This window comes from Osmerus mordax, chromosome 19, assembly GCF_038355195.1.
Source record: "Osmerus mordax isolate fOsmMor3 chromosome 19, fOsmMor3.pri, whole genome shotgun sequence".
Classification (NCBI taxonomy): Eukaryota; Metazoa; Chordata; class Actinopteri; order Osmeriformes; family Osmeridae; genus Osmerus; species Osmerus mordax.
Genome location: NC_090068.1, coordinates 11631085 through 11654596, shown reverse-complemented (window position 1 = coordinate 11654596; position 23512 = coordinate 11631085). Strand labels below are relative to the sequence as shown.

The 23512-nt window shown below is 48.6% G+C and overlaps 2 protein-coding genes across 3 annotated transcripts in view; both read left to right on the top strand.

The window, feature by feature from the left end:
* Positions 1-23512, top strand: part of tmlhe (trimethyllysine hydroxylase, epsilon) — a 133985-nt gene that overhangs the window by 86014 nt on the left and 24459 nt on the right. The window contains exon 9 of one of the 2 annotated variants that reach the window (XR_010878946.1): positions 8152-8181. The exons of the other annotated variant lie outside the window; for it this stretch is intronic. The gene's annotated coding sequence lies outside the window, so the exon portion shown is untranslated. Of the gene's footprint in view, positions 1-8151; positions 8182-23512 lie in introns of those variants that run through there. 2 annotated transcript variants of the gene reach the window in all.
* LOC136962764 (gamma-aminobutyric acid receptor subunit alpha-3-like) lies at positions 376-17654 on the top strand. The gene is made up of 5 exons (XM_067256643.1): positions 376-454; positions 3271-3414; positions 5497-5649; positions 11416-11604; positions 17311-17654. Exons 1-5 carry the CDS (start codon positions 397-399, stop codon positions 17652-17654), a joined length of 888 nt encoding a protein of 295 aa, XP_067112744.1. The 5' UTR covers positions 376-396.

Genomic DNA, 23512 nt, shown 5'->3' with positions numbered 1-23512 from the left:
CCACCTACTTCACAAGCTCAGATCTTGTGTTTGTTGCCTCACAGGAAAGAAATGTTGTCTGAGCATGTAAAAAACCCCCAGCTGTAAACACTGTAATAACACGGTCTGTGTTTCTTGCTATGTGACAAGTGTCAGGTGGTGTGTTTGTGTAATTTTAGGAAGTGCTTCTATAGAGACTAATTGTGACTTTTTCTCTCTCTCTTTCTCGTTTTTCTATTTTTGTGTCTCCCTCTCATCTCTTCCGCTCTCTCCCTCTCTCTCCCTCTCTCTCTCTCTCCCTCTCTCTCTCTCTCTCTCTCTCTCTCTCTCTCTCTCTCTCTCTCTCTCTCTCTCTCTCTCTCTCTCTCTCTCTCTCTCTCTCTCTCTCCCAGACTGACCATACATGCTGAGTGTCCCATGCACCTGGAGGATTTCCCCATGGATGCCCATGCTTGTCCTCTGAAGTTTGGGAGCTGTAGGTCTTTCCAGACCCTCTCTCTCTCTTTTCTATGTCTCTCTCCCGTGCTCTGTCTCTCTCTCTCCTGCTCTCTCTCTCTCTCTTCATGTCTGTCTCCCTGTCTTTTTCTCAATTACTGTCTCTCACTCTCCTTATTCCTCTCTCTCCCCCCTCTCAGCCCCTCACTCACGTTTGGGAGCTGTAAGTCTCTCCAGATAAAGATTTGTACGGTACAAGACATCTTCATTTGAAACAATGATCCATTTGTGCTCCCCTGGTCCCCTGTTGATATGGGTAGAAGGCCAGAATCAATTTAATGTGGCCTCCAGCCTTGAATGGACTATGTGAACAGCATGTAGAACACAAAAGAGGATTGTGCCTTGGTCGTTAATTCTATTCCTCGTCAGGGTTTGTAAGAGAAAGCCCCCCCCCCTCCCTCTGACATCAGTGTTTCTCTGTGGAGATGACCAGGAAGGAGGGGGTCCACACATAATTATTATTCCTAGAGATGATAACTGTGCCAATGACATATTAAAGGTCAGTGTGACACAGCGGGCAGGATGCTGTGAATAAAACATCAGCAGGCCAGCAATAAGACAAAAGCTGTGCTTTCAGATGAGGGGGGCTGATATTGGCAGGGTTGGAGCACAATGGTCCTAACAGTTGAAGCTCCGGCTCTCATCTGTTTTCATATCAACGGAAATCCGTCTGAAAGCTGGTGAACAATCGCCATACTCGAGGCAACGGCGCACGGGTTGGCAAGTAATTAGCGGCCTTTGTGGAGGGCTGTTGCGGTAAAGGCAATTTTGTGAACCGTGTACGCCCCAATCTATGCTATTTTACGTTCATTTTCTGTGGAAATGGCATTATGTATCATTTGTCGCCACAAGACCTGAAACTCTCAAGTTTTCACATTCGTATCAGCTAAAAAGCGTGTGCGTTTTTTTTTTCTTTTTTTCTCTTGAGGTTTAAGCGTCGAGGTAGGATTTGACGTTCTGCATCGAGGAAATCTCTGAGGCGCAGTGAGAGAACAATGCATATGTGGAAATCCTCTAGCGTGTTCGGTTTCATGTCATTTACATGTTCCAAACCAGGTCAAAGATACACACGTAGTCCCAATGCTTAGTCGAGGAATTTGGTAAAGCGGAACAAATGCAACAATTGCATTCGCAAGTGGTGAAGGGGTTGCCCATTCACACAAGATAATGAATTAGTCTATGAGAGTCAATGAAATCCCCTTCGAAAACAGAACAATGCCCTGTTTTGTTGTCTGTAACAGTACATGTGTTGCCCATAACGCTAGCATGTATCGATTGACCCATCCCAGACAGCAAGGAGAAACACTGAATTAATTGACCAGCGAGAAAAAGATTGAGAGTCTTAAACACCATGTTTTATACCGTGCGATGAAAGTGTCAGATATAGTTGACCTTCTCCCGGGAGCAGAGGTAGGCTCTCGTTGTGGGTCCTTCTCCCGGGAGCAGAGGTAGGCTCTCGTTGTGGGTCCTTCTCCCGGCAGCAGAGGTAGGCTCTCGTTGTGGGTCCTTCTCCCGGGAGCAGAGGTAGGCTCTCGTTGTGGGTCCTTCTCCCGGGAGCAGAGGTAGGCTCTCGTTGTGGGTCCTTCTCCCGGCAGCAGAGGTAGGCTCTCGTTGTGGGTCCTTCTCCCGGCAGCAGAGGTAGGCTCTCGTTGTGGGTCCTTCTCCCGGGAGCAGAGGTAGGCTCTCGTTGTGGGTCCTTCTCCCGGCAGCAGAGGTAGGCTCTCGTTGTGGGTCCTTCTCCCGGCAGCAGAGGTAGGCTCTCGTTGTGGGTCCTTCTCCCGGCAGCAGAGGTAGGCTCTCGTTGTGGGTCCTTCTCCCGGCAGCAGAGGTAGGCTCTCGTTGTGGGTTCTTCTTCCTCTGCCAACCATACACTGTTCTCGTTTGTTGGATGATAGAATCATACACCTCCTTGAGCAATTACTATTGTATATTGCTGAAGAGGTGTTAAAGTAGATGCATTAGGTGGTGGATTCATGAGTTCCCAGGAGAATAAAACAAAAGGTTCTTCCGTGACTATCAAAATGTTATTAGCAGACCTCAGGCTGATGTGTGAATTATGACCCTGGTGCTGAGCAGTTAGTTTTGGACTTTAATACAGAGCGATTGAGGAGTGTGTTTTTTTTTTTTTGCATTTGCATTTGTCATGTTTAGATGCACAGAACTGTAGAGAGAGAAAGAGAGAGTGTATGTGTGTGAGCTAGTTTATGTTCACCAGAAAGGGCTTCTCACTATTTTTCAAGGCATTGTCCTTCATCAAAACTGCTCAACCCTCAAATCCCGAGGCTTTGTGTCGATGCGCTTTGAATTCAAGGTGCCAAATTCTACAAACTGCTTTTATTGCACTGCCATTCAAAGACAATTCATTGATATGGATTTATTCAGATCAAGGCCTCCACTTTGCTACCAACCTTTGTTGCTTTTATAGTCTGCCACTGAGGCATTATGGGAAATACTGCTTTATATACTACAGACCCCTCTGTCTTCCCCTATGACACACCACCTCTCTCTCTCTCTCTCTCTCTCTCTCTCTCTCTCTCTCTCTCTCTCTCTCTCTCTCTCTCTCTCTCTCTCTCTCTCTCTCTCTCTCTCTCTCTGTCTTTCCCTCTGTGTCTGTCTCTCACTCTCTCTCTCTCTGTCTTTCCCTCTGTGTCTGTCTCTCACTCTCTCTCTGTATCTCTCTTTCCCTCTGTGTCTGTCTCTCTCTAACTCTCTCTTTCTCTCTCTGTCCTTCTGCCTCCCCTCTCTGACTCCCACCCCCATCTCCACCCCTCCTTTCGCCCCTCTCTCGCCTCTCAGATGCCTACACCAACAACGAGGTCATCTACCTCTGGACGCAAGGAGATGAGAAGTCTGTGGCGGTCGCGGAGGACGGCTCCAGACTCAACCAGTACGACCTACTGGGACACGTCATTGGGAAGGAGACCATCAGCTCCAGTACAGGTAGAACAGTAGAGACCATTAGATCCTCTACAGGTACAACGGTAGAGACCATCAGATCCTCTACAGGTACAACAGTAGGGATATATCTGGTTCAGTACAGTTAAAAGAGTAGAGATTTCCCTCCAAAATACACGACAGCGAGTCTCCACCACCCCCCTCTTCAGCTGACAGGACACTGATTACCATAATACAATAAGAGTGGAAAAAATAAGATAATTTAGCGATTATTATTTGAACATCTTTGAAGTCTGGCTTCCCCTCCTCCCCGCTCCTGTCCTTCTAGATGATTCTGGTGAATTAATGTCTCCACCTCTTGTCTCCGCCCCTCGCCCTCGCCACCACTGGCGCACACTTACACATTCCATTTGGGTCTTTTTTCGTAAAGTAATTCCCCCCTCTCTGCTTTGCAAGCGTCTGGCTCATCGATTGGTTTCCTGCCTGTGATATTGGGGTCACCGTGTTCCCTCAGTCACTACGGGAGACTTGCTGACTTTAGGAGAACGCGTTACCCGTGGGTCTGAAAGAGGAGCTTTATCCTGCAGCAGGAGCCAAACCTTCCCCTTGTTATCCTCCTCTGTGTCTGGGGAGAAAATAAATATCAGACGGTTTGAGGTTGAGGGAGGAAGCCTGAACCCCCCTGACAGCTGACTGGCTCAGACAGAACACCCGCTCGCATTCTGAGATCGAAGCAAAGTATGAAATCGACCCCCCCCCCCCCCCCTTTATGAATGTATTCTTAATGGCGCTAACTTTGTTCTGAACCAAAAAGGTAAGGCGAGGGAAGCCTGCCGTCACTCCTTGACATAAACCTGCACTGTGGACCATTTGAATTGGCAGTGAGATATAGGAAATCCTGTCAGCACACTGTTGATCACCCATCCATTTGATCTTAAATTCTGATTGCTGGAGTTCTAACGGAAAGCCCTTTATCTAAAACACCCACGACTTTGACAGTCTCCCGCTCTCTCTCCCCCCACCCTCCGGGGGGAGGTCAATCTGTTTCAGGCAGTCAAAGACCGTCATCCAAATGAGAGCAGCCCTAAAGCCTCGTATTCAGAGACACAAGATCCATTGGCGGTAGATAGTGTCTAACCTTATTTTTAGTCTCTGTGTTAATCCCCCTGGTCTCAGTTATCGGCTAGTTTGGTCTGGTTGCATGTCGACAGTGATAGACACACGGAGCAGATAAGGACTGATGCGGCTTGTGATGTGTGGAGGCGGCTTGTTGTTCAGGCCCCTCGAAGTGCAGGCTTCTGAAGATCGCTAGAAGTCCCTTGTATGGAGTACGTTCACACAGGCAGGACAAGGAAACCTTGTCTTGACTGAGTTGAACGCCCCGGCTCAAGGTTAATGGGTCAGAACTGCGCCGAGCTCTAAGGCTGATGAATCCGTGATGTCGTTGAACTGTTAAACTGTTTACCATCTCCCGTCTGTCAACGTCAGTCTAATGCGGTTAGAGCAGTGTTACAGGCTGCGACCGTACCGTGGTTTACAGGTCTCACCACCTCCCCTCAGCCCTCAGTTTGTGTTCTGGACAGATGTGGTTTGACGTCGGGTCGTCGCGGGCGCGACACTTCGTCACATGCAGTGTGTTCTCAAACCCGGTTGCCGAGAGACGAAACCCTCGTCGTATCGGGTCGCACTGCATCACGTTTCTATCTTGCGGAGGCCATAAAGACAATCAGATGTTGCTCTCGCACGCCCCGCTCTCTGTCACCGTCTCGCTGATTCGAAGGACGCCAAGGTCAACACATCCAATCCTGGGCAGCTGTAGTGGGAAAACCAATTTCTGCCTTTAACGACTAGGCACTGGGACAGCCCGGTAATCAGTTAACCTCCACTCCTCCAGACAGCTCCTTCGGCTGTTACTACAGGAGCCACTGGTTGTCTGAGTATGAGGGCCGGTGTATTAACTTTCATAAATACACTTTTGAATATTTCAGCAGGGTGCTTGTGTTTGTCTGGACCGAACATGAGCTGTATTAATAATTCATGTCCTCTGCTTCTCTCTCCCTCTGTCTCGCTATCTCTCTCTCCCTTTTCTCCCTCTCTACCCCCCCCCCCCCTCTCTCCCCCCACCAGGAGAATATGTAGTGATGACAACGTATTTCCATTTGAAAAGGAAAATTGGCTATTTTGTGATTCAGACGTACCTTCCCTGCATCATGACTGTTATCCTGTCCCAGGTTTCCTTCTGGTTGAACAGAGAGTCAGTTCCTGCACGCACGGTATTCGGTAAGTGACTACCACAAACCCCACCACTACCTCCCTCCCCGCTCCGCCCCCCACCGCCCTCCTCTTATCGCCTTTACCTCGAAACGCACTTAACGAGTAATTGAACCATTGCGACAATGTGGAACGGTGACGGGGAGAGGTCGTTGTTTAAATGATGAAGCTGCATCACAACAAATGTGCGGCTCAGGCCGCTACGCTTTAGCAGAGCTGCTTCTGTTCGCCTCGTCAGACGCCTTCGGTAATGTTTTAGTGTTTTGCACCTCCCTGATGTTTTTGTGTTTTTTTTTTGTTGTGTTTTGCACCTCCCTGCCACAGTAAATTCCGTGTTTGTATAACATACATGGCGAATAAACCGAATTCTGATTCTGATTCTGATTCTAATCTGAAGTGCTGGTTGGTGGGTGGAGTGTTATACAGTGAGTCTGTGAGAGAAGATCAGGTCACTGAGTGTGAAAGCAGGACGGTGGCCCTTTGGGCCAAGCCCAGTCTGGGACACTGATGAATTTGGTTTTAAATATCGTGCTTGGGATCACTGGCTTGACCCGTAATTACTTTCACCACCACAAACCCACCTAATTAATTACAGATTAGCGGGAGCAAACTTGGAAAGGAATTGAGTTGGAGAAAGTGAGGCTGCCCACATCTGAGGTGGATGTGATAAAGGAAGTGTTGCAGTGGCATCTCTAACAGAAGGGTATTGGACGTGCTTGGCAGAAAGTTTAAGCCGGCCAAGTTTGAGAGAGATTATTGCTTATTGAGCTCTTGCTAACTTTGGCAAGGTGTCTGGCTTTGTCAACACTTTCTTGGGTGTGTGTCTGTCAGTGTGACTGTCAGTGCGAGCGTGAGCGTGTGTGTATATATATATGTGTGTGTGTGTGTGTGTGTTTGTGTTTGTGTTTGTGTGTGTGTGTGTGTGTGTGTGTGTGTGTGTGTGTGTGTGTGTGTGTGTGTGTGTGTGTGTGCGTGTGTGCGTGTGTGCGTGTGTGCGTGTGTGCGTGCGTGCGTGCGTGCGTGCGTGCGTGCGTGCGTGCGTGTGTGTGCGCGTTGACAGGGAGACTGGGGAAGGGAGACATGTTTCTCTCTCTGTGATAGCGCACAACCAAAACATGAGACTTGCCAATTTGAGTTTTTTCGGGGTTGAAAGAAAGGTCTGCCTGTGTGGGCTTAGAGGGCGTGATAGAGCAACATAGAAATCCCCCTCTGTCCCCCTAGGCAATGTCACAGTCAATGATAAAACACCTAATACTCCTGTCAGAGAGAACAAAACCATGAACCATTTCCTCTGAATCGCAGAAAACATCTTGAAAGGAATAGGAAGCCAGAGGCCTGTAAACAGCACCGAACCAGACACAACTCTGGAGGACGATGCTGTCCATTACCACAACACTAAATCCATCTGCGTCGACTTGAATCGTACGCATGGCGAGTATCGACATCATAGCCGATCAGGCCTGTGACTCTTCCCAACTATTCATTTAATAGTGTGAGAATAAGCGTTGTGGAGACGTGACTCACGGCCCACATGGCTGCAGTCTCCTGGTCGTGTAGATTCACCCTCTACAACATCCGGAAGATCAGGAGATACCTGTCTGAGCACTCCACCCAGCTGCTAGTCCAAGCACTTGTCCTCTCCAAGTTGGACTATTGCAACTCGCTGCTCGCTGGTCTCCCAGCATGTGCAACCCGCCCTCTTCAGAGGATTCAGAACGCAGCGGCCCGCCTGGTCTACAATCTACCCAGACGCTCCCATGTTACCCCGCTCCTCATCTCTCTCCACTGGCTACCTATCATGGCCCGTATCAGATTCAAGACCCTGGTATTGACCTTCCGAGCAGTGAACGGGACTGCACCCGTCTACATCAAGTCTCTCCTGCAGCTTTACACCCCCACCCGTCACCTACGGTCTTCTTCAGACAACCGCCTGGTGGTCCCACCGCTCAAGACCACCCGGTCCCAACACAAGCTCTTCTCCTGTCTGGCCCCCCAGTGGTGGAATCAACTCCCCACCTCCATCAGAGACACTGACTGTCTCTCCACCTTCAAGAAAAGGCTCAAGACGCACTTGTTCCGGGAGTACAACGGTACTTAGGAATGGTTCGCTTGACCCGATGTTAGTTCCCTCAAGGATCACAATGACTCTTGCTCAGAGACTTGTTGCTCTTGTGGTTAGTGGTAACTGATTTAAAATTGTTTGTACTCGCTGTGATATATTGTTTTTTATTATTGTTGCTTGTCTTTTTTTTTCTTTTTTTTCACAGGTACACTTGCACTTATAGCAGTTCATGTTGTTTAATTGTAACTTGTTTAACTACATGCTCTTATGGTTCTTCCCTTTGGCACTTACTTTGGTTGTTCACAATGTGTGCTTCATGTTTTGGCTACTCGCAATGTTTTGTGGCTATCTCGTTGTTATGATCAGTTACCTATGCACTTTGTAAAGCTCTCTCTTGGAAGTCTCTTTGGATAAAAGCGTCTTCTAAATGAATAAATGTAAATGTGGAGGGAGTCAGGTGGCCGAGGGGTGAGGGAAGCGGGCTAGTAATCCGAAGGTTGCCAGTTCGATTCCCGGCTGTGCCAACTGACGTTGTGTCCTTACTAAATGTAAATGTAAATGTGACTAATCTGAGAAATCAGAGCCATTGAAACCCATTAATCCCCCCACCTAGAGCCTCTCAAGTAGAGGAATCAGCCAGCATATGTCGTCTCTAATCAGTTTACCCCACACTCCAGGACGAGAGCGCTCACTCCCCTCCCCCCACCCTCCCCGGTCACGGAAACCCACGCTTCTGCCTCTTAAGATGTGATGTCATGGCAACCCAAACATAGCTGAGTGGTTATGTCATTTGATTGCGGATCAAGAGGTCACAGGTTCAGATCTCTACCCGCATCTCCATTGGATAAAAGTGTTGTCTTTTAATACGAGTGGCTCTACAAATACATTTTGATTTGATTTGATCTTCTAAATGTAGATATTGATACTATCGACATTGTTTTTACTATAGCTGCAATGGGGGTTGTGCTGGTTCTGATCTGGGACCATCTCGACTGTGTGACGTTCTTCAGCTTTACAGCTCTCTGATCTGGCTCTGCTCTCTTATCCTTCAGCGGAGGAGACGACCTGGCCCCGGTGGCTTCATGGTGTACCATGTCACGTCGCGACCAGGGAACAGCACAGTCATTATCTCTGCTTGTCTTCACTAGAAGTCCTTTAATATCTCAGATGGAGGATGGTTTTGGAAGCAGGCCGAGGCCACAGGGATCCTGCCAGCAGACAGGCATGGCTGTCTGGGTCTGCTGCTGGAGGGCACCAGAAAGTGCTCAGGGAAAGTTAGTCAGACGCTATGCCTGAACAAGCTGCTACTTGTAATGGATGTGCATGAAGGCCCAACATGGGTTTAAGCCAGGTGTTTATTAATGAATGACAGAAGGGGGGGACGGACATGCAGGTGAACAGGTGCTGGAGGTGGAGGAGAGCAGGAAGGACGCTAGGATGGATGGAGCAATGAAGGGAAGGAGGGGAGGAGGGAGGAAGCCAGCGAGGGGAGGAGGGAGGAAGGAAGCCAGCGAGGGGAGGAGGGAGGAGGAAGGAAGGAAGCCGAGGAGGGGAGGAGGGAGGAAGCCAGCGAGGGGAGGAGGGGAGGAGGGAGGAGGAAGGAAGGAAGGAAGCCAGCGAGGGGAGGAGGGGAGGAGGGAGGAAGGAAGCCAGCGAGGGGATGAGGGGAGGAGGTAGGATGAAGGAAGCCGAGGAGGGGAGGAGGGAGAGAGACACTGATTTTCGACATCCGCTGCCAACCCAAGGCTGAGAAATGTATATCTGTGTAAATGTTTGAGGGAAAACTACTTATTCTGTGGAAAAGAGAGCTGCCAGTTCACAGCCATCCAGAAGTATCTACACCCCCAGAGCGCAGTTTGAAAGTTGATATTTAATTAATCAGTTGTAATATGGCGGGTTGCCAGGTTGGAGGATCTGCGCTGGCTGGCGTGACCCGATATTTTGTGTGGATAATCTGGTTTGCAATGTTCCTCTTCACCCCAAGTGTAATGCGTGATTTATGGTTTCATGAGGGCGAGTAACACAGCAGACACAATGCAACACAATCTCCTGTGACATTCTAGTTCGCACTCGTATTGATGTAGTCTAATTGCCTGAGAGCCTTATGGAAACTTACATGGGGAGTTTGCAACCTTTGGGCGGTTAGCATTTACAAATTGTCAATATTTTCCACAACTTCAGCGATGATTGAATACATATAATCAAATGTGGGACCGCTAGTTTTCTAGATCTGAAAAATGACTGCAAAACCCTATTTCGTTTTCACAAGTCTAATCTAGCAGGCGTGTTAAGGAAGAACCATTCAATCTTTCGCGTAAATCAACGGAAAGACGTCCCAGGAGGATGCAAGATTCAGATATCAGGGAAAGCAAGCGCCATCCACTCCTGCCGCATTGTCACTTTTTAAAGGCTAGATTTTATTTGAACTGATGAGGCAGGTGGAGCCAACCGGAGTGCAATGATTGCTTATATCTTCCTTGATGGACGCCTCTGCCCAGCTCTCCTCTCATTTCACTCCTGATTCGGCGCAGCGATGAGACAAAGGCCAGCGTGAGAACAATGACCTACAAAAGATTCCGATTTCACACAGCAATTGATTTCTCTCCTTACGCGTCTGTCTGAGTTATAATTCAAAATCTAATGTGTCGCTGACACCGACTCAGAGCCGAACAAATCTCCTGTTTGAAACGCTTTTCTGTTTCGAAACAAGCCGGTGTGAGAGGGAGTTTAATCCTGATTTTGGACGTCTCTCGTTTCGAGATTTTGGTCGTCTGTCATGACGTCCCAGTGGAGTTTTGTGCTTCAGGGACGAGAAAGTGGTGAAAGATTATTATACAGGGAAGCAGTTCCCACACGTCCTGGGAAAACAGAAAAACTGTTTTCCAGAAATGAAACATTTGAGAAAAGGTCCCTTTTTCCTTTTTGCTGAGAATGAACTGCTAGGCTATCTATCAGGGCTGCCCAAAACAGATAGCACTGCCATCTGAGAGGGCTAATTTATGTTCAGGACCATATTAAATGGTAGTATATGGACGAGAGTAGGAGAATAAAATGCTGCCTCCTCCCCCCCCCTCCCATCCCCTCATCACCACCATCCTCCCCCCCCTCCCATCCCCTCATCACCACCATCCCCCCCCCCCTCCCCCTCCCTACCCAGCCATCGCTGGCCGTTCTCCAGGCAGATGGCAGGAGACTGTGTAACAGCCAGGGCTGTATCAATACAGGGAGAACCATGTATCGCTACACAAGCCCCGTCCCCTTGGGCCTCTGCCAGGATCCACGCTTCCAGAACATTCTCAGCCTGCACGCTTAGCGGATGCGTGGGACGGCTTTTGGAGAAGTTTCCTGTGGCCTTTCCTCCTTGTCATGACCTAAGCTGGGGTGTGGGAGGCAGAAAGAGCACAGTCAGGTTGTGGTGCTCGCTGTAGTCTGATTATGTCACATCCTGTTTGGGGCTGTGTGTCACTGTGCCCGGTGACAGTGTGTTTACCAAGATAGCACTTTGGTTTTAGAGTGATACTTGTCCTTGTACAGTATTTGGTTCGGCTCAGACAGAACCTGCGTGTGTGTGTGTGAGAGTGCTTGTATGTGCATGTGCGTATGTGTGGGTGCAAATGTGTGCTCGTGCGTGGACGTCGCACGCGCACGTGTGGGCCGAGTGTGCCGGATCATCGCTCTGATTTCCCTCCCTAATCCCCTCTTCTCGTCCGCAGGCGTCACCACAGTCCTGACAATGACCACACTGAGTATCAGTGCCAGGAACTCCCTCCCTAAGGTGGCTTACGCCACGGCCATGGACTGGTTCATGGCCGTGTGCTACGCCTTTGTCTTCTCTGCTCTGATTGAGTTTGCCACAGTCAACTACTTCACCAAGCGGAGCTGGGCGTGGGACGGCAAGAAGGAGGGCCAGGAGATACGGGTGAGTGGACGAAATCCGCCGTCGCCGTGACGACCGTCTTAGCTAGAGAACGGACGTGAACGGTCAACCTTTTTGCGCGCGTGCGTCTGTGTGTGTGTAGTCACTAACCCCCTCGCGGAGTCGCACATTTACATTTAGTCACACACGGCATGTCAACGCACCCGACACCTCCTGCAAGTCCTGCTCACTGTTTGGTGCGCTCGTCAGAGTTGTGGAGGGGGGAGCCGATCTCCATCCTCTTTAATGTGACAGCCAGGAACCCTGGAATGAGCCTTTTCCTCCACAGCTCTGGGGAGCAGAAGCTCTTTGCTTGTTCTACTCTTCAGAGCTAATGGTTTCGGAGACGCAGTGCGGGGAGACAGAGAGGACTGGTGTGCGTTGTCGTGGGGACGAGGGGGGGGACGAGAGGGGGGGGGGGGTGTTGCACCTGGGGAGCCTGCGTGGGAGGGCCTGTCTCCGCCTCGTGGAAACAGGTGTAGGTCACCTGGAAATAAGAGTTTTGTTTGTTCGTTAACGACCCAGTGGAGCAGGAAGTCTGGGGCAGAGGGGGGGGGGGGGGGGGTAGTGAGAGAACTCCTCCTCTCTGCAGATAAAAACTGTGTGGGCATCACCTGAAGGGCGGAAGGCAGGATGAACACTGGGGGTTTTTTAAATGGGGAACTCATTAAGCACTGTGACTTTAATACGTACAGGCTCTAAAACACCCAGCGCAACATCTAGTCGTTCGAAAATGCTTTCGGGAGCAATCAAGTTGAGAAACCAAAAAGTTTTGCTCTTGACGGAAAGTGGAACGCGCGATCTGGGCTGCCGAGGTGCATCTCTCCTCCTCATCTGTCACCAGTCCGGAGGAGGGTCTATGTCTGTCTCTGTCTCTCTCTCTGTCTCTCTCTCTCTGTCTGTCTCTGTCTCTCTCTCTCTCTCTGTCTGTCTCTGTCTCTCTCTCTGTCTCTCTCTCTGTCTCTCTCTCTGTCTCTCTCTCTCCCCTCTCTCTCTCTCTCTCTCTCTCTCTCTCTCTCTCTCTCTCTCTCTCTCTCTCTCTCGCTCTCTCTCTCTCTCTCCCTCCCCCTCTCTCTCTCCCCCTCTATCTCTCTCTCTCCCTCCCCCTCTCTCTCTCCCCCTCTATCTCTCCCTCTCTCCTCCATCTCTCTCTCTCTCCCTCTCTCTCTCTCTCTCTCTCTCCCTCCCCCTCTCTCTCTCCCCCTCTATATCTCCCTCTCTCCTCTCTCTCTCCCTCTCTCTCTCTCTCTCTCCCCCTCTCTCTCCCCTCTCTCTCTCTCTCAGCTCGTCAGCTGAGCCTCGCGTCCGTTTCATGCGGGCCTCACTGCTGAGCACGACACACGTCCCTCTGTCAAACCCTCCCAGATGGGTTAGGGTCTGCAGCTTGACTGGGGGTCTCCTGGATGATTGGCAGCCCGGCGTCGTGCTGACGGGGAGCGCCTCTCTCCTGTGAATCTCAAAGCCTCCGTCTTTGATCCGGTGTTTCGGCGGGCGCAGGCGTGATGAGCAGGCTCCTTCTGGAGGGGGAGCATGGGGTCGCCCGGGGGTCACGATCGTGCCCGTCACCATCCTGACTGATGACACAGCTGGGGGGGGGGGGGGGGGGGGGGACCGATGACACAGCTGTGGGGGGGGGGTGGGGATGTGACAGTTTTGACAGAACTTCGTCACACTTGAAACGTGGCAGGGCTGATTGCACAACCCACCGTTTTCATCGGCTCCGCTCAGCCCTTAAGACTGATCAAACGTGACTCACAGTGCTGATTATGAAAGTCTTCCTCAGCACTTAGGCAGGTTGATAGCTGGACACTTAGACAAAAGTTAAGACACCTTTTTTTTACCTGTAATGGGTGTGAAAGTGAAAAGCAGTTGGCGAGGGAGAGCACCGGGCAGAGAGATGAGGGCATTTCAGAGGGGAGGCGCCAACGTTTACCTTGATGAGGAATTTTGAAAGCATGTTTAATTCATGCTGGCTGACAGTCTGTTACACACTCTGCAGTAATGAGACAGTACTGCAGTCAAGTCTCGGTAGAACCTAGACAGCTCTACAGCTGTCAGCATTCCCTCCAAACCACTACGCTACCACCATACACACTCCCACAGACACGTTCCTCACACACACACACACACACATCCACACTCTCACTACGCTACCACCATACACACTCCCACAGACACGTTCCTCACACACACACACACACACACACATACACACACCCACACTCTCAGGGACATATTCTTCTCACACACACACACACACACACCCACACTCTCAGGGACATATTCCTCTCACACACACACACACACCCACACACAAGCTCTACAGCATCCACACTCTCAGGGACATATTCCTCTCACACACACACACACATCCACACTCTCACTACGCTACCACCATACACACTCCCACAGACACATTCCTCACACACACACACACACACATCCACACTCTCAGGGACATATTCCTCTCACACACCCACACACACACAAGCTCTACAGCATCCACAAAGGAACATACAGTTCTGAGTTTCATCTGTCACCCACGTGGGCCACAGTAAGGCCTGTGGTCGTCTGTCACGCCTTGTTCACACACAGCAAGCCACTCTGCCCTAAGATAATCCGACACCTTCACACACACGTACGCGCACACACACACACTCTCTCTCTCATGCTCTGGTTGTTCCAAACACAGACCCGTAGGGTGTCAATTCACATCCTCTCAGGAATCTGTGTCGGCTGCGAGCTGAAGGCCGGCTCTCCTTGCCCTGCAGGTGTGTCAGTGGTGTGTTGGCCCAGGAACATCTCCCTCCTAACAGACCCTGAACGGGACACTTCTGGGTCTCCACTAACATGTATTTGATTTAATACATTTTTCATATTCAGTCTATTAGTAAATACCGTTATCCAAAGCGACGTACAAATAGCGCATGAAGAGAATACAGCAGAAGAGCCATGATTTGTTTTAAAAGTTACCATAGCAACAACGATTTAATATGATTTCCATAGTACCTCTTTGAGTTGATTATAACTACACCAGAATTTAAGATAGAAAATACAGTAGAAGATAAGTGATACAGGACCTGCACGCTGAAGAGCCTCCAACTGTGCACTGTGACTCTAGGATTCCTGACAGGAAGGTATGTACTTCCACAAGCGTGTGTGTGAGGTTGCAGGGTTTCGACCCAGCCCAACATTACACACTTCCACCAGCGTGTGTGTGAGGTTGCAGGGTTTGGACCCAGCCCAACATCACACACTTCCACAAGCGTGTGTGTGAGGTTGCAGGGTTTCGACCCAGCCCAACATCACACACTTCCACAAGCGTGTGTGTGAGGTTGCAGGGTTTGGACCCAGCCTGCCGGCAGGGTTAACCTAGCTCAGCCTGAGGTGGTCAGGGTGAGGAGTGGCTTGTTAACGGTTATCCTCTACTCATGCTGATCTAAGCCAGGCCTGTGATGGAGAGGGGGGGCCCAGGCGCCTCTGGATCAGCAGGGATCGATACCTGGAAAACACCCTGGGGCGCCCTGGGAGCGGACGCCTGCAGCCTGCAGACTGCCTCTCCACCAGTATTGGCAGGAGATGGAGTGCTCGCCTGTAGAGAATACACACACGGACACGCTGACACACACACACACACCGACACACACACTCAGCCAGGCTGGCACATTAACACACCGATACACACACACATACCGGTACACTGGCAAACACACACACACGCATTTGGACACGCACGCTCACAATGCTTACAATCACATCCAACCACACACACACAAATGTACACTCACTCTGGCAAATTCAAACACCAGCGTCACAGTTGTTCTGTGTCTGGGTGTATGAGTGTGTGTTCTGTGTCTGAGTGTGTCTGTGTGTTTGTCGGCATGTGTATGGCTGAGTGTGTTCTGTGGGGGAATGTGTGCTTGTCATGGTTGCGGTGGAGTGTGTTTGTCGAGGAGCAGGAATCCAGCTCAGGTCCTTCTTACCTGTCTGAGAGGAGACCAGTCCACACCCCAGAGGAAGCCCTGTCACACACCAGCTCGTCCTGTCATATCCCTCCGCTCTCCTCAGCGGTAAAGCCTGGGACTAGAATCAATCACAGTGCCCCAGTTGTTCTAGAACATGCTCCAGTAATGTCTTAAACTTGAATTCACTCCCACCCACGTCTTGCGCTTTGCTGCTGAGGTGATGCAATCCTAGCGAGAGGGTTGCAACGTGCGAGCGTGTGAACTATGGACGTGAAACGCTTTCACCTGAGTCCCAGCGGAGGCCCTGGAGAGGCCTAGAACTGCCTCAGACACGTCCATCATCCTCCTCCTCTTCCTCCTCCTCTCATCCTGCTCTCTCCTGTCGTCATCATCGTCCAAGGCCTTTATACTGCCTGCGTTCTCACGCACAGTCAGGACACACTCCTCACACACACACGCGCGCATGCACACGCACACTTTCAGGGACACCTTTTCACACACACATGCAAACATACACCCAATAAACACTCCCAGGGCTACGGCCCTCACACACGCACACACGCCCCTCTCCTGTCCTCGCCCACGCCCCTTTGGGGGTGTCCTGCTGACTCCCAGCCTACCACTGCACACTCCCCCGTACTGTGCGGTTTCACCAAACAAGCATCTGGGAGTCAGGTGGCTGAGCGGTGAGGGAGTCGGGCTAGTAATCTGAAGGTTGCCAGCTCGATTCCTGGCCGTGTCACATGACGTTGTGTCCTTGGGCAAGGCACTTCACCCTACTTGCCTTGGGGGGAATGTCCCTGTACTTACTGTAAGTCGCTCTGGATAAGAGCGTCTGCTAAATGACTAAATGTAAATCTCCCAAATTATCCTCGCCTTGCCCCCGTCTCCCCCTGCCCCACAAGCTTTTCTGCAATCCTAAACTTTCTTAGCCATGTGCATGAAACTTGTCTCTTCCACGACCCCGGGGGTTACCCTGCCCTGACAGTGGCCCGTGAAGATGTCAGGGGTGGGAAGTGGAGGGGGGGCTGGGGTTGGGGGGGGGGGGAGTGGTAGGGGGCTCATGCGATTTGCCACTTACTGGAGCGTGGATGGGTAATGTCCACTGGCCCTGCCCTCTGTTTGGAGGGGGGGGGGGGGGGGGGAATTGTCATCTCTGGTGTTACCCTTCAGAAGGAGCCTGCTCAGCCCACACACACACACACACACACACGGAGCCCGTCGTGCAAAGTAGGGATGTCGCACTGTTCTGATTTAGCTCCACCCACGTCCTATACACCCTCCTGTCGCAGGTAACTGTCATTTTGAAAGAGAAAATGAATGGGTAGAAATGAAATTAAAATACCACAGCTACTACTGTAGCCTTGGAACAAGTTTGGTTAAAAGAGTGATTTGATTGTCTACATTTCTTGTGCAGTAATGTATGAACAGGAGAGTGATATACTGTACCAGTCTGAAATGTACAAGTAATGTCTGGAGATTGGACAATGACAATGCGGTAATGGAATTTCTTAATATTAACATAATTGGTAAAAACGTTTTTTCTTTTCTACTTTTCTTTTCAGGAACCCTTTCAGAGTAACATTGCCAGGATTAAAGATATGGTTAGGCTATGTTTTGTTCTTTGTGTGGCGTCTTGTGTTGCTTCTGTTTCCTCTTTATGAGCCCAAATGGAAGTATGGTTCAGTTCGGTGCTTCAGACCTGATTGTTTTTGCTTCTCTTTCTTTCATTTCGCAGCGGAGAGAATCAGCCTCTCTCTCCAAAAAGGCAAACAACCAGTTCAACATAGTTGGAACTACCTATGCTATCAACGTAGCCAAAGACCAAGGCTTAACAACAGTCTCTAAGAGCGCCAGTCCAGCTCCAGTGAAGCACCACCACCACCACCACCACATCCCCAAAATGGACGACCCGTACATGGAAGCCAGGAAGTCCTACAACCGCGTCAGTAAGGTGGACAAGATATCTCGCATCATCTTTCCCGTGCTGTTCTTCATCTTCAACCTGGTCTACTGGGCCACCTACGTAAACAGGAAACCCACCATCATGAAGTCCAACCCCCAGAAGTGATTCTGACCCCAGGAGACTGGCGGATCTGAGTGGACAGGAGGTCCAGTGCATAACATGCTAGTGTTTCACCGTCTCTGACTTGCTTTGGGTATTTTCAGTTATTGGTAGGCCGAAGACTAACGTAGACCCGTTTTCTGTACGTAATCCGAGGTTTTCTTTTCGTTCGCGTGTGGTTTGTTTACAGTTTCGCTTGGTGGTAGACTTGGTTGTGTGTGTTCTTTTGACGACAGATGTCATCTGTCATGTTTGTGGTGATCGGAGAAAGGCAGAAAAACCCTTTGTCTGAACGCTTCATGACAGAAGACCATGTCCTTAGAACACACGTGTATGCGTGCGTGTATGCATGCGTATGCTTGTGTGCGTGTGCGTGTGTAACACACTACATTCCCCCTTGATGTGCGTCAGACGAGGGCAGGAGAGCCACTGGCCTGTCTGATGCGGTAGTGTTCTCCCGTAGCCGGCGGCAACCAGTACGGCTTCACAGAAACATCGTTAATAACCCTCAGTGTTTGGCCCAGATGAATTTCAACAGACCCGATGCAATATCATTTGGAATTGCTTTTGTGTCCTATGGGTTTGTCTGCACATTTTCCAGGCCAGCGACTTTTTATTATTTTAACAGGCTGAGTATGCTTAAAAAATAAAAAAGGGGATTGTGCCTTTTTTTAATACACACATTATCAAACAAACAATGCAGCTTTCGATACACTGGAATGGAAACACACACATGCACACAACTCACATACTGACAGTACTGGTGTCAACATGGTGATGTCTGAGTGTGGCTGTGTCCCCCCTAGTGTCCTACCCCCCTCCCCCACACACACACACACACACACACACAGTGTGGTCACTGAGGATGAAAACGGCCATGAGCATAGCTGGCCAGTGGACCCAAGCCTGTGTAAAACAACATGATGCTATAGACCAGAAGGATCCACTGAACTGGATGAGATGCAATGATAACACTGATCTGTATCAGCCCACACACACACACACACACACACACATGTATTTCCATATTATAGCGTGTGGTGGTAAGCCTGTGGGAAAGCAGGTACCATCGCTGTACATCACATGTTTCGTTTGTAATGTTTGTGTTGCTTCGTGTCGAGTTTGCTACACGTTCATCCTCCTTCTCTTGGTCTTCTCTGAATAATTTTGGATGAAAGCTTTTGACCCTCGTGCCTGCCCCTGATGTTTGGTTTCTCCTCGTGGGAGTTTACAGGACGGAGCTCCTGTCCACGTGAGGAGATCTGTGTTTTTTTTCTTGTTGAAATGACTATATCCCCGTTTCGTCTCATTGCCATGCTGAGAACTCTGTTCCACCAGTACGACCCGTGATCCACGAGACGCATACTGTGAACGAGCGAACAAAACAACTCAAGATGGGACAGAGCACGAGCACACTGAAACATGGCTCGCGTTCTGTCAACAGTGCAAGGAGAACGGGAGCGAGCTGTTGATGTATGGGTACGTACTGTAACATGAGAATCTTAACAGCCCGCGTCGCATATGACGTACTTGCATAATACCTGTTTAAGGGAGAGGGCTATGGACTGGGTGAGAGGTTTCTGGTCCGCTCCAAACCATTCATGTTATTAAGAAGACGTTCAGAAACGCGAACTGTCTGGACAATGGATGCTGATTCATATTAGCTTCTAGGTGTGGTGTGTTTGAAAAGAAAATGACACACAAACCATGTACAATGTATGAAACTTAGGTTAATGCATGACAATCTGTACATGTGTGTGTCTGCAAACAACAGTTAGGCTGTTCGTCATGTTGAAATATAAGGCTCGTTTTTTTCTTCTTTTGGTTGAGGTCCCCATTATACTCACCTCAGGACCAGATCCTAACTCTAGACCCACAATACTGGACATTCATTAGCGTGTTTAAGTCAATGTGAAGTTGGCATCATATTTCCGATAGTATCAAAGTTGGGGTTTGGTCCTTGGGGGTTGTGAATTCTGTCTCTTGAAGCTACAGTCAATAGAGCATAAGGTCATATATATAAGGAATATATATTTAGATATTAATATATTTATGCTATTCATTACATACTGTAGACCATCATTTTATATATGATATAGCTTCTACAGCATCAGTGCTAACCAATTGATGGCTAGAAACCAGTAGAGACAAGAATAGAAACTAATAGAGTATAAACATTAAGGGCAAGAACATTAAATACTCAAAAAAAAAGTGTTGCTAAGTTGTGAATTTGTAGATATTGTGAATCCAAATTATAGAGTGTGTGTGGAATATAAATAAGCCAGGTTCTGCATTTTTACATTTGAGAAGTACTGCTGTCTAATTCAGCTCTGCAACACTTCTGGTGTTACAGAACCTTTCCATATCCATGACATGACTTAGCCGGTTCAGTCTCTATTGTGCACTTCTTTAATGAAACTGTGAATAGGCAGATGTCTGCAAAGTATGCTGTACATACTGTTCTCTCTCTCTCTCTCTCTCTCTCTCTCTCTCTCTCTCTCTCTCTCTCTCTCTCTCTCTCTCTCTCTCTCTCTCTCTCTCTCTCTCTCTCTCTCTCTCTCTCTCCCTGTCTTTCTCTCTCGCTCTCTCTCTCTCTTCTCTTTCTCAAACAATTAAACTGCATGTCCCAAAGCATTGTAAGAATATAGACCCTTCCCCCACAGTGAGAGATCCTACGCGACCTTGGATGTTGGTAGCCGTCCTCCTGTATGGCTGTGGTTGCTGTCACAAGCTGAATCTAGGCGTTATGACAGGGACCCTGCGCGCTCCATGCACACATAGGAGGCAGTTGGGATTTCAAGGACGTTGACGTAACATGTCTGGAAAAAGTACAAAAGGGACATGAGGTTCTCAGAGGGAGTAGGGAAGGGGAGAACGGGGCATCTGTGGATGTCGTCGGGTGTTTGGTGACAAGTGGCTCATTGAAACATCAATCTTGTGTCTCTTGGTGATAACGTCTGTTCCGTGGGCTGAGCTATGGCGCATGCTAATAGTCCTTCTTTTTCTCTGTGTTGTGTTGACACTGTGATCAGATGCAGAAAAGGTAGTTGAACAGAACAAGGGTATCGTGCAGGAGCGCTGGCTGTACCGTCATGCTTGGGTGAACCCGGGGGGGGGTCACCTGGATACGTTGTCATTCCTACGACGTGGAAGCATGCAGACACCGGCACGGCCAGCTCGCGCAAACGCCTACTGGAGTTACAGTACAGCCTCGATTACATTTACATTTAGTCATTTAGCAGACGCTCTTATCCAGATCGGTTTACAGTAAGTACAGGGACATTCTCCCCAAGGCAAGTAGGGTGAATCGAACTGGCAACCTTCAGATTACTAGCCCGCTTCCCTAACCGCTCAGCCACCTGACTCCCATTGTAGAGGGACGACAGTATTATGACAAAGCTGTGCAGAAAATATGATACTATGAGAGTTCTGCTTCGATTTAGTCTGGGTACATAGGACATGCAAGTTCCCTTAAATGACCTTCAAGCCAGAGAGTTTGAAAAAAATCTATTTCCTTAAGAATGTTGCATGCTGGGCGTTTAGACAGATTGGTGGTGAGGTTAGCAAGAGGGCAGTGATAAAGACACTAATCGGGCGCTGGTTTCAGATATAACATTCAGATTGCCAGGCCCAGACCACTCGACAATCATCAGGGCTTTGAGGATGAATATTTTCCATTTGATGGTCCGTTGACCTGTCTGACTGAAGTAAATTAATCTGTGTCAGAGCTGCAACAACACTCGGCGCTGACTATTTTCAAACCCCTGCCACTATTAGCAAATTGCCCCGGTTGTTAAAGTGACAGTAGCAAGGTTCATACAGAAGAACCTGTCAGCCACCATTAAGGAGGGTGACACAAGACACACCAGGGTCAACATCACTCAGTGGAAACTCTAATTCCTCTTGACTGGCTTGACAAGGTGGGCATTCCAGTCCATCATATTTAAAGCCAAATAATGTTTTGTCTTGCACGCACCAAGGAGAATAGGCCCTGTTAAAATATGGCCATGAATATTTAAAGCCACCCTAGAATAGTTTGACGTATTGATTGGTTAGACTGCTATTGCTTGCTTGTGCTTGCTTTGATCAAATAAATTATACATTTTGTGAGTTGTGGACTTTGCCAGACTTTGTGTTCTGGTTAGAGTGAGGCTGCATCAGGCACTGTTGATCTCCTCTCCCCCAAAATAACTGAGCAAAGAACAGTTGCCAGCTTTCAGTGATCTAGTTGCTGGGTTATCTGTGTGGAAGCTGCTCTGTCTCCTAAAGATGATGTCACTGTGCTGTCCTGTAATTAATCTTGTCATAGGTGAGAAACCGACATCAATGAATCTCTTCTGATCTTTAACAGAAAAACTGATCTATAGCCAGCATTTCTGCAACGATTGACACCGTATTGTTGATGTGAAGACAGTAAGTTCTCTGAGGAGTCGGCTCATAATGTTTACCTCTCGCTACGCTGTTGTTTTTAAGAGTGAGATGTGAAGATTTAAGTCTGTCAGAGATAAAGTCGTTTTTTGTTTGTTTTTATTTGTTTTCTTGTTTCTAGAAGTGTTAAGTTTGCTCTATTGTGAAGGTTTGTTTGTGGGGCTGAAGACTACAAATGTTTTATTCATCCCTCTGTCCAGGTTTTGCTGTTCTTTACATTGAATAAAGATACAGTGCTTTCATCCATTGTGTTTTCCTTCAAAATACTTACATTAAAAGAACCTTGCGCTTTCCACTTCATGATAAATATTCCTCTAAGAGCTCATTATAGTTGCAGTGAACACGAAATCACACATGTAGGCCTCCATTTACGATTGAAGAGTCTTACATCAAACATCTCTGGTTGTTCACGTTAGTGCTATCACTCATGGCAACGGTAGGCTATACATACCGCAGGAAGTGTCAGCGCGGACACCAAGCCCCTCTGTTGATGAAGCTCCATGTTGCTGTTAGGAAGACGTGATTGAGTGTCTAGACCGATGAAATATGAATCGCGGTGATGTGCTATTCTGTTTGAGCTCAGTGTGTGTGCCGTCTACGGAACAAGCTTTGTCGAGGATGTGTGTTTGAATGTGTGGACCGCATCCATCTTTTAAAAGGTGTGGACTACCCGAAGACTCCTCGCTCCATCACTCATCTCACAGAGATCATACCCAACATTAAAGCACCCTGTCTATGTCTGGCTGTGTGCTTCTCAAAGCAATCAATATCTGTTGAAATATTAACTTGGCGAGTCCTGCTCAACTACAGTTTGTGATACTCCGTCAACACTCTCATCATTGGAAAGAAAATCCCAAAATTGGTAACATAGTTTATATATTATCTCATGTGTTCCCAATTCAAAAACCTGTCAGCAGCCTGTCAGGTAGTCGTGTTGAATACACAGCATACTGTATCACACTGTGTGTAAGATACACATCATACTGTATCACACTGTGTGTAAGATACACAGCATACTGTATCACACTGTGTGTAAGATACACATCATACTGTATCACACTGTGTGTAAGATACACAGCATACTGTATCACACTGTGTGTAAGATACACATCATACTGTATCACACTGTGTGTAAGATACACAGCATACTGTATCACACTGTGTGTAAGATACACATCATACTGTATCACACTGTGTGTAAGATACACAGCATACTGTATCACACTGTGTGTAAGATACACATCATACTGTATCACACTGTGTGTAAGATACACAGCATACTGTATCACACTGTGTGTAAGATACACATCATACTGTATCACACTGTGTGTAAGATACACAGCATACTGTATCACACTGTGTGTAAGATACACATCATACTGTATCACACTGTGTGTAAGATACACAGCATACTGTATCACACTGTGTGTAAGATA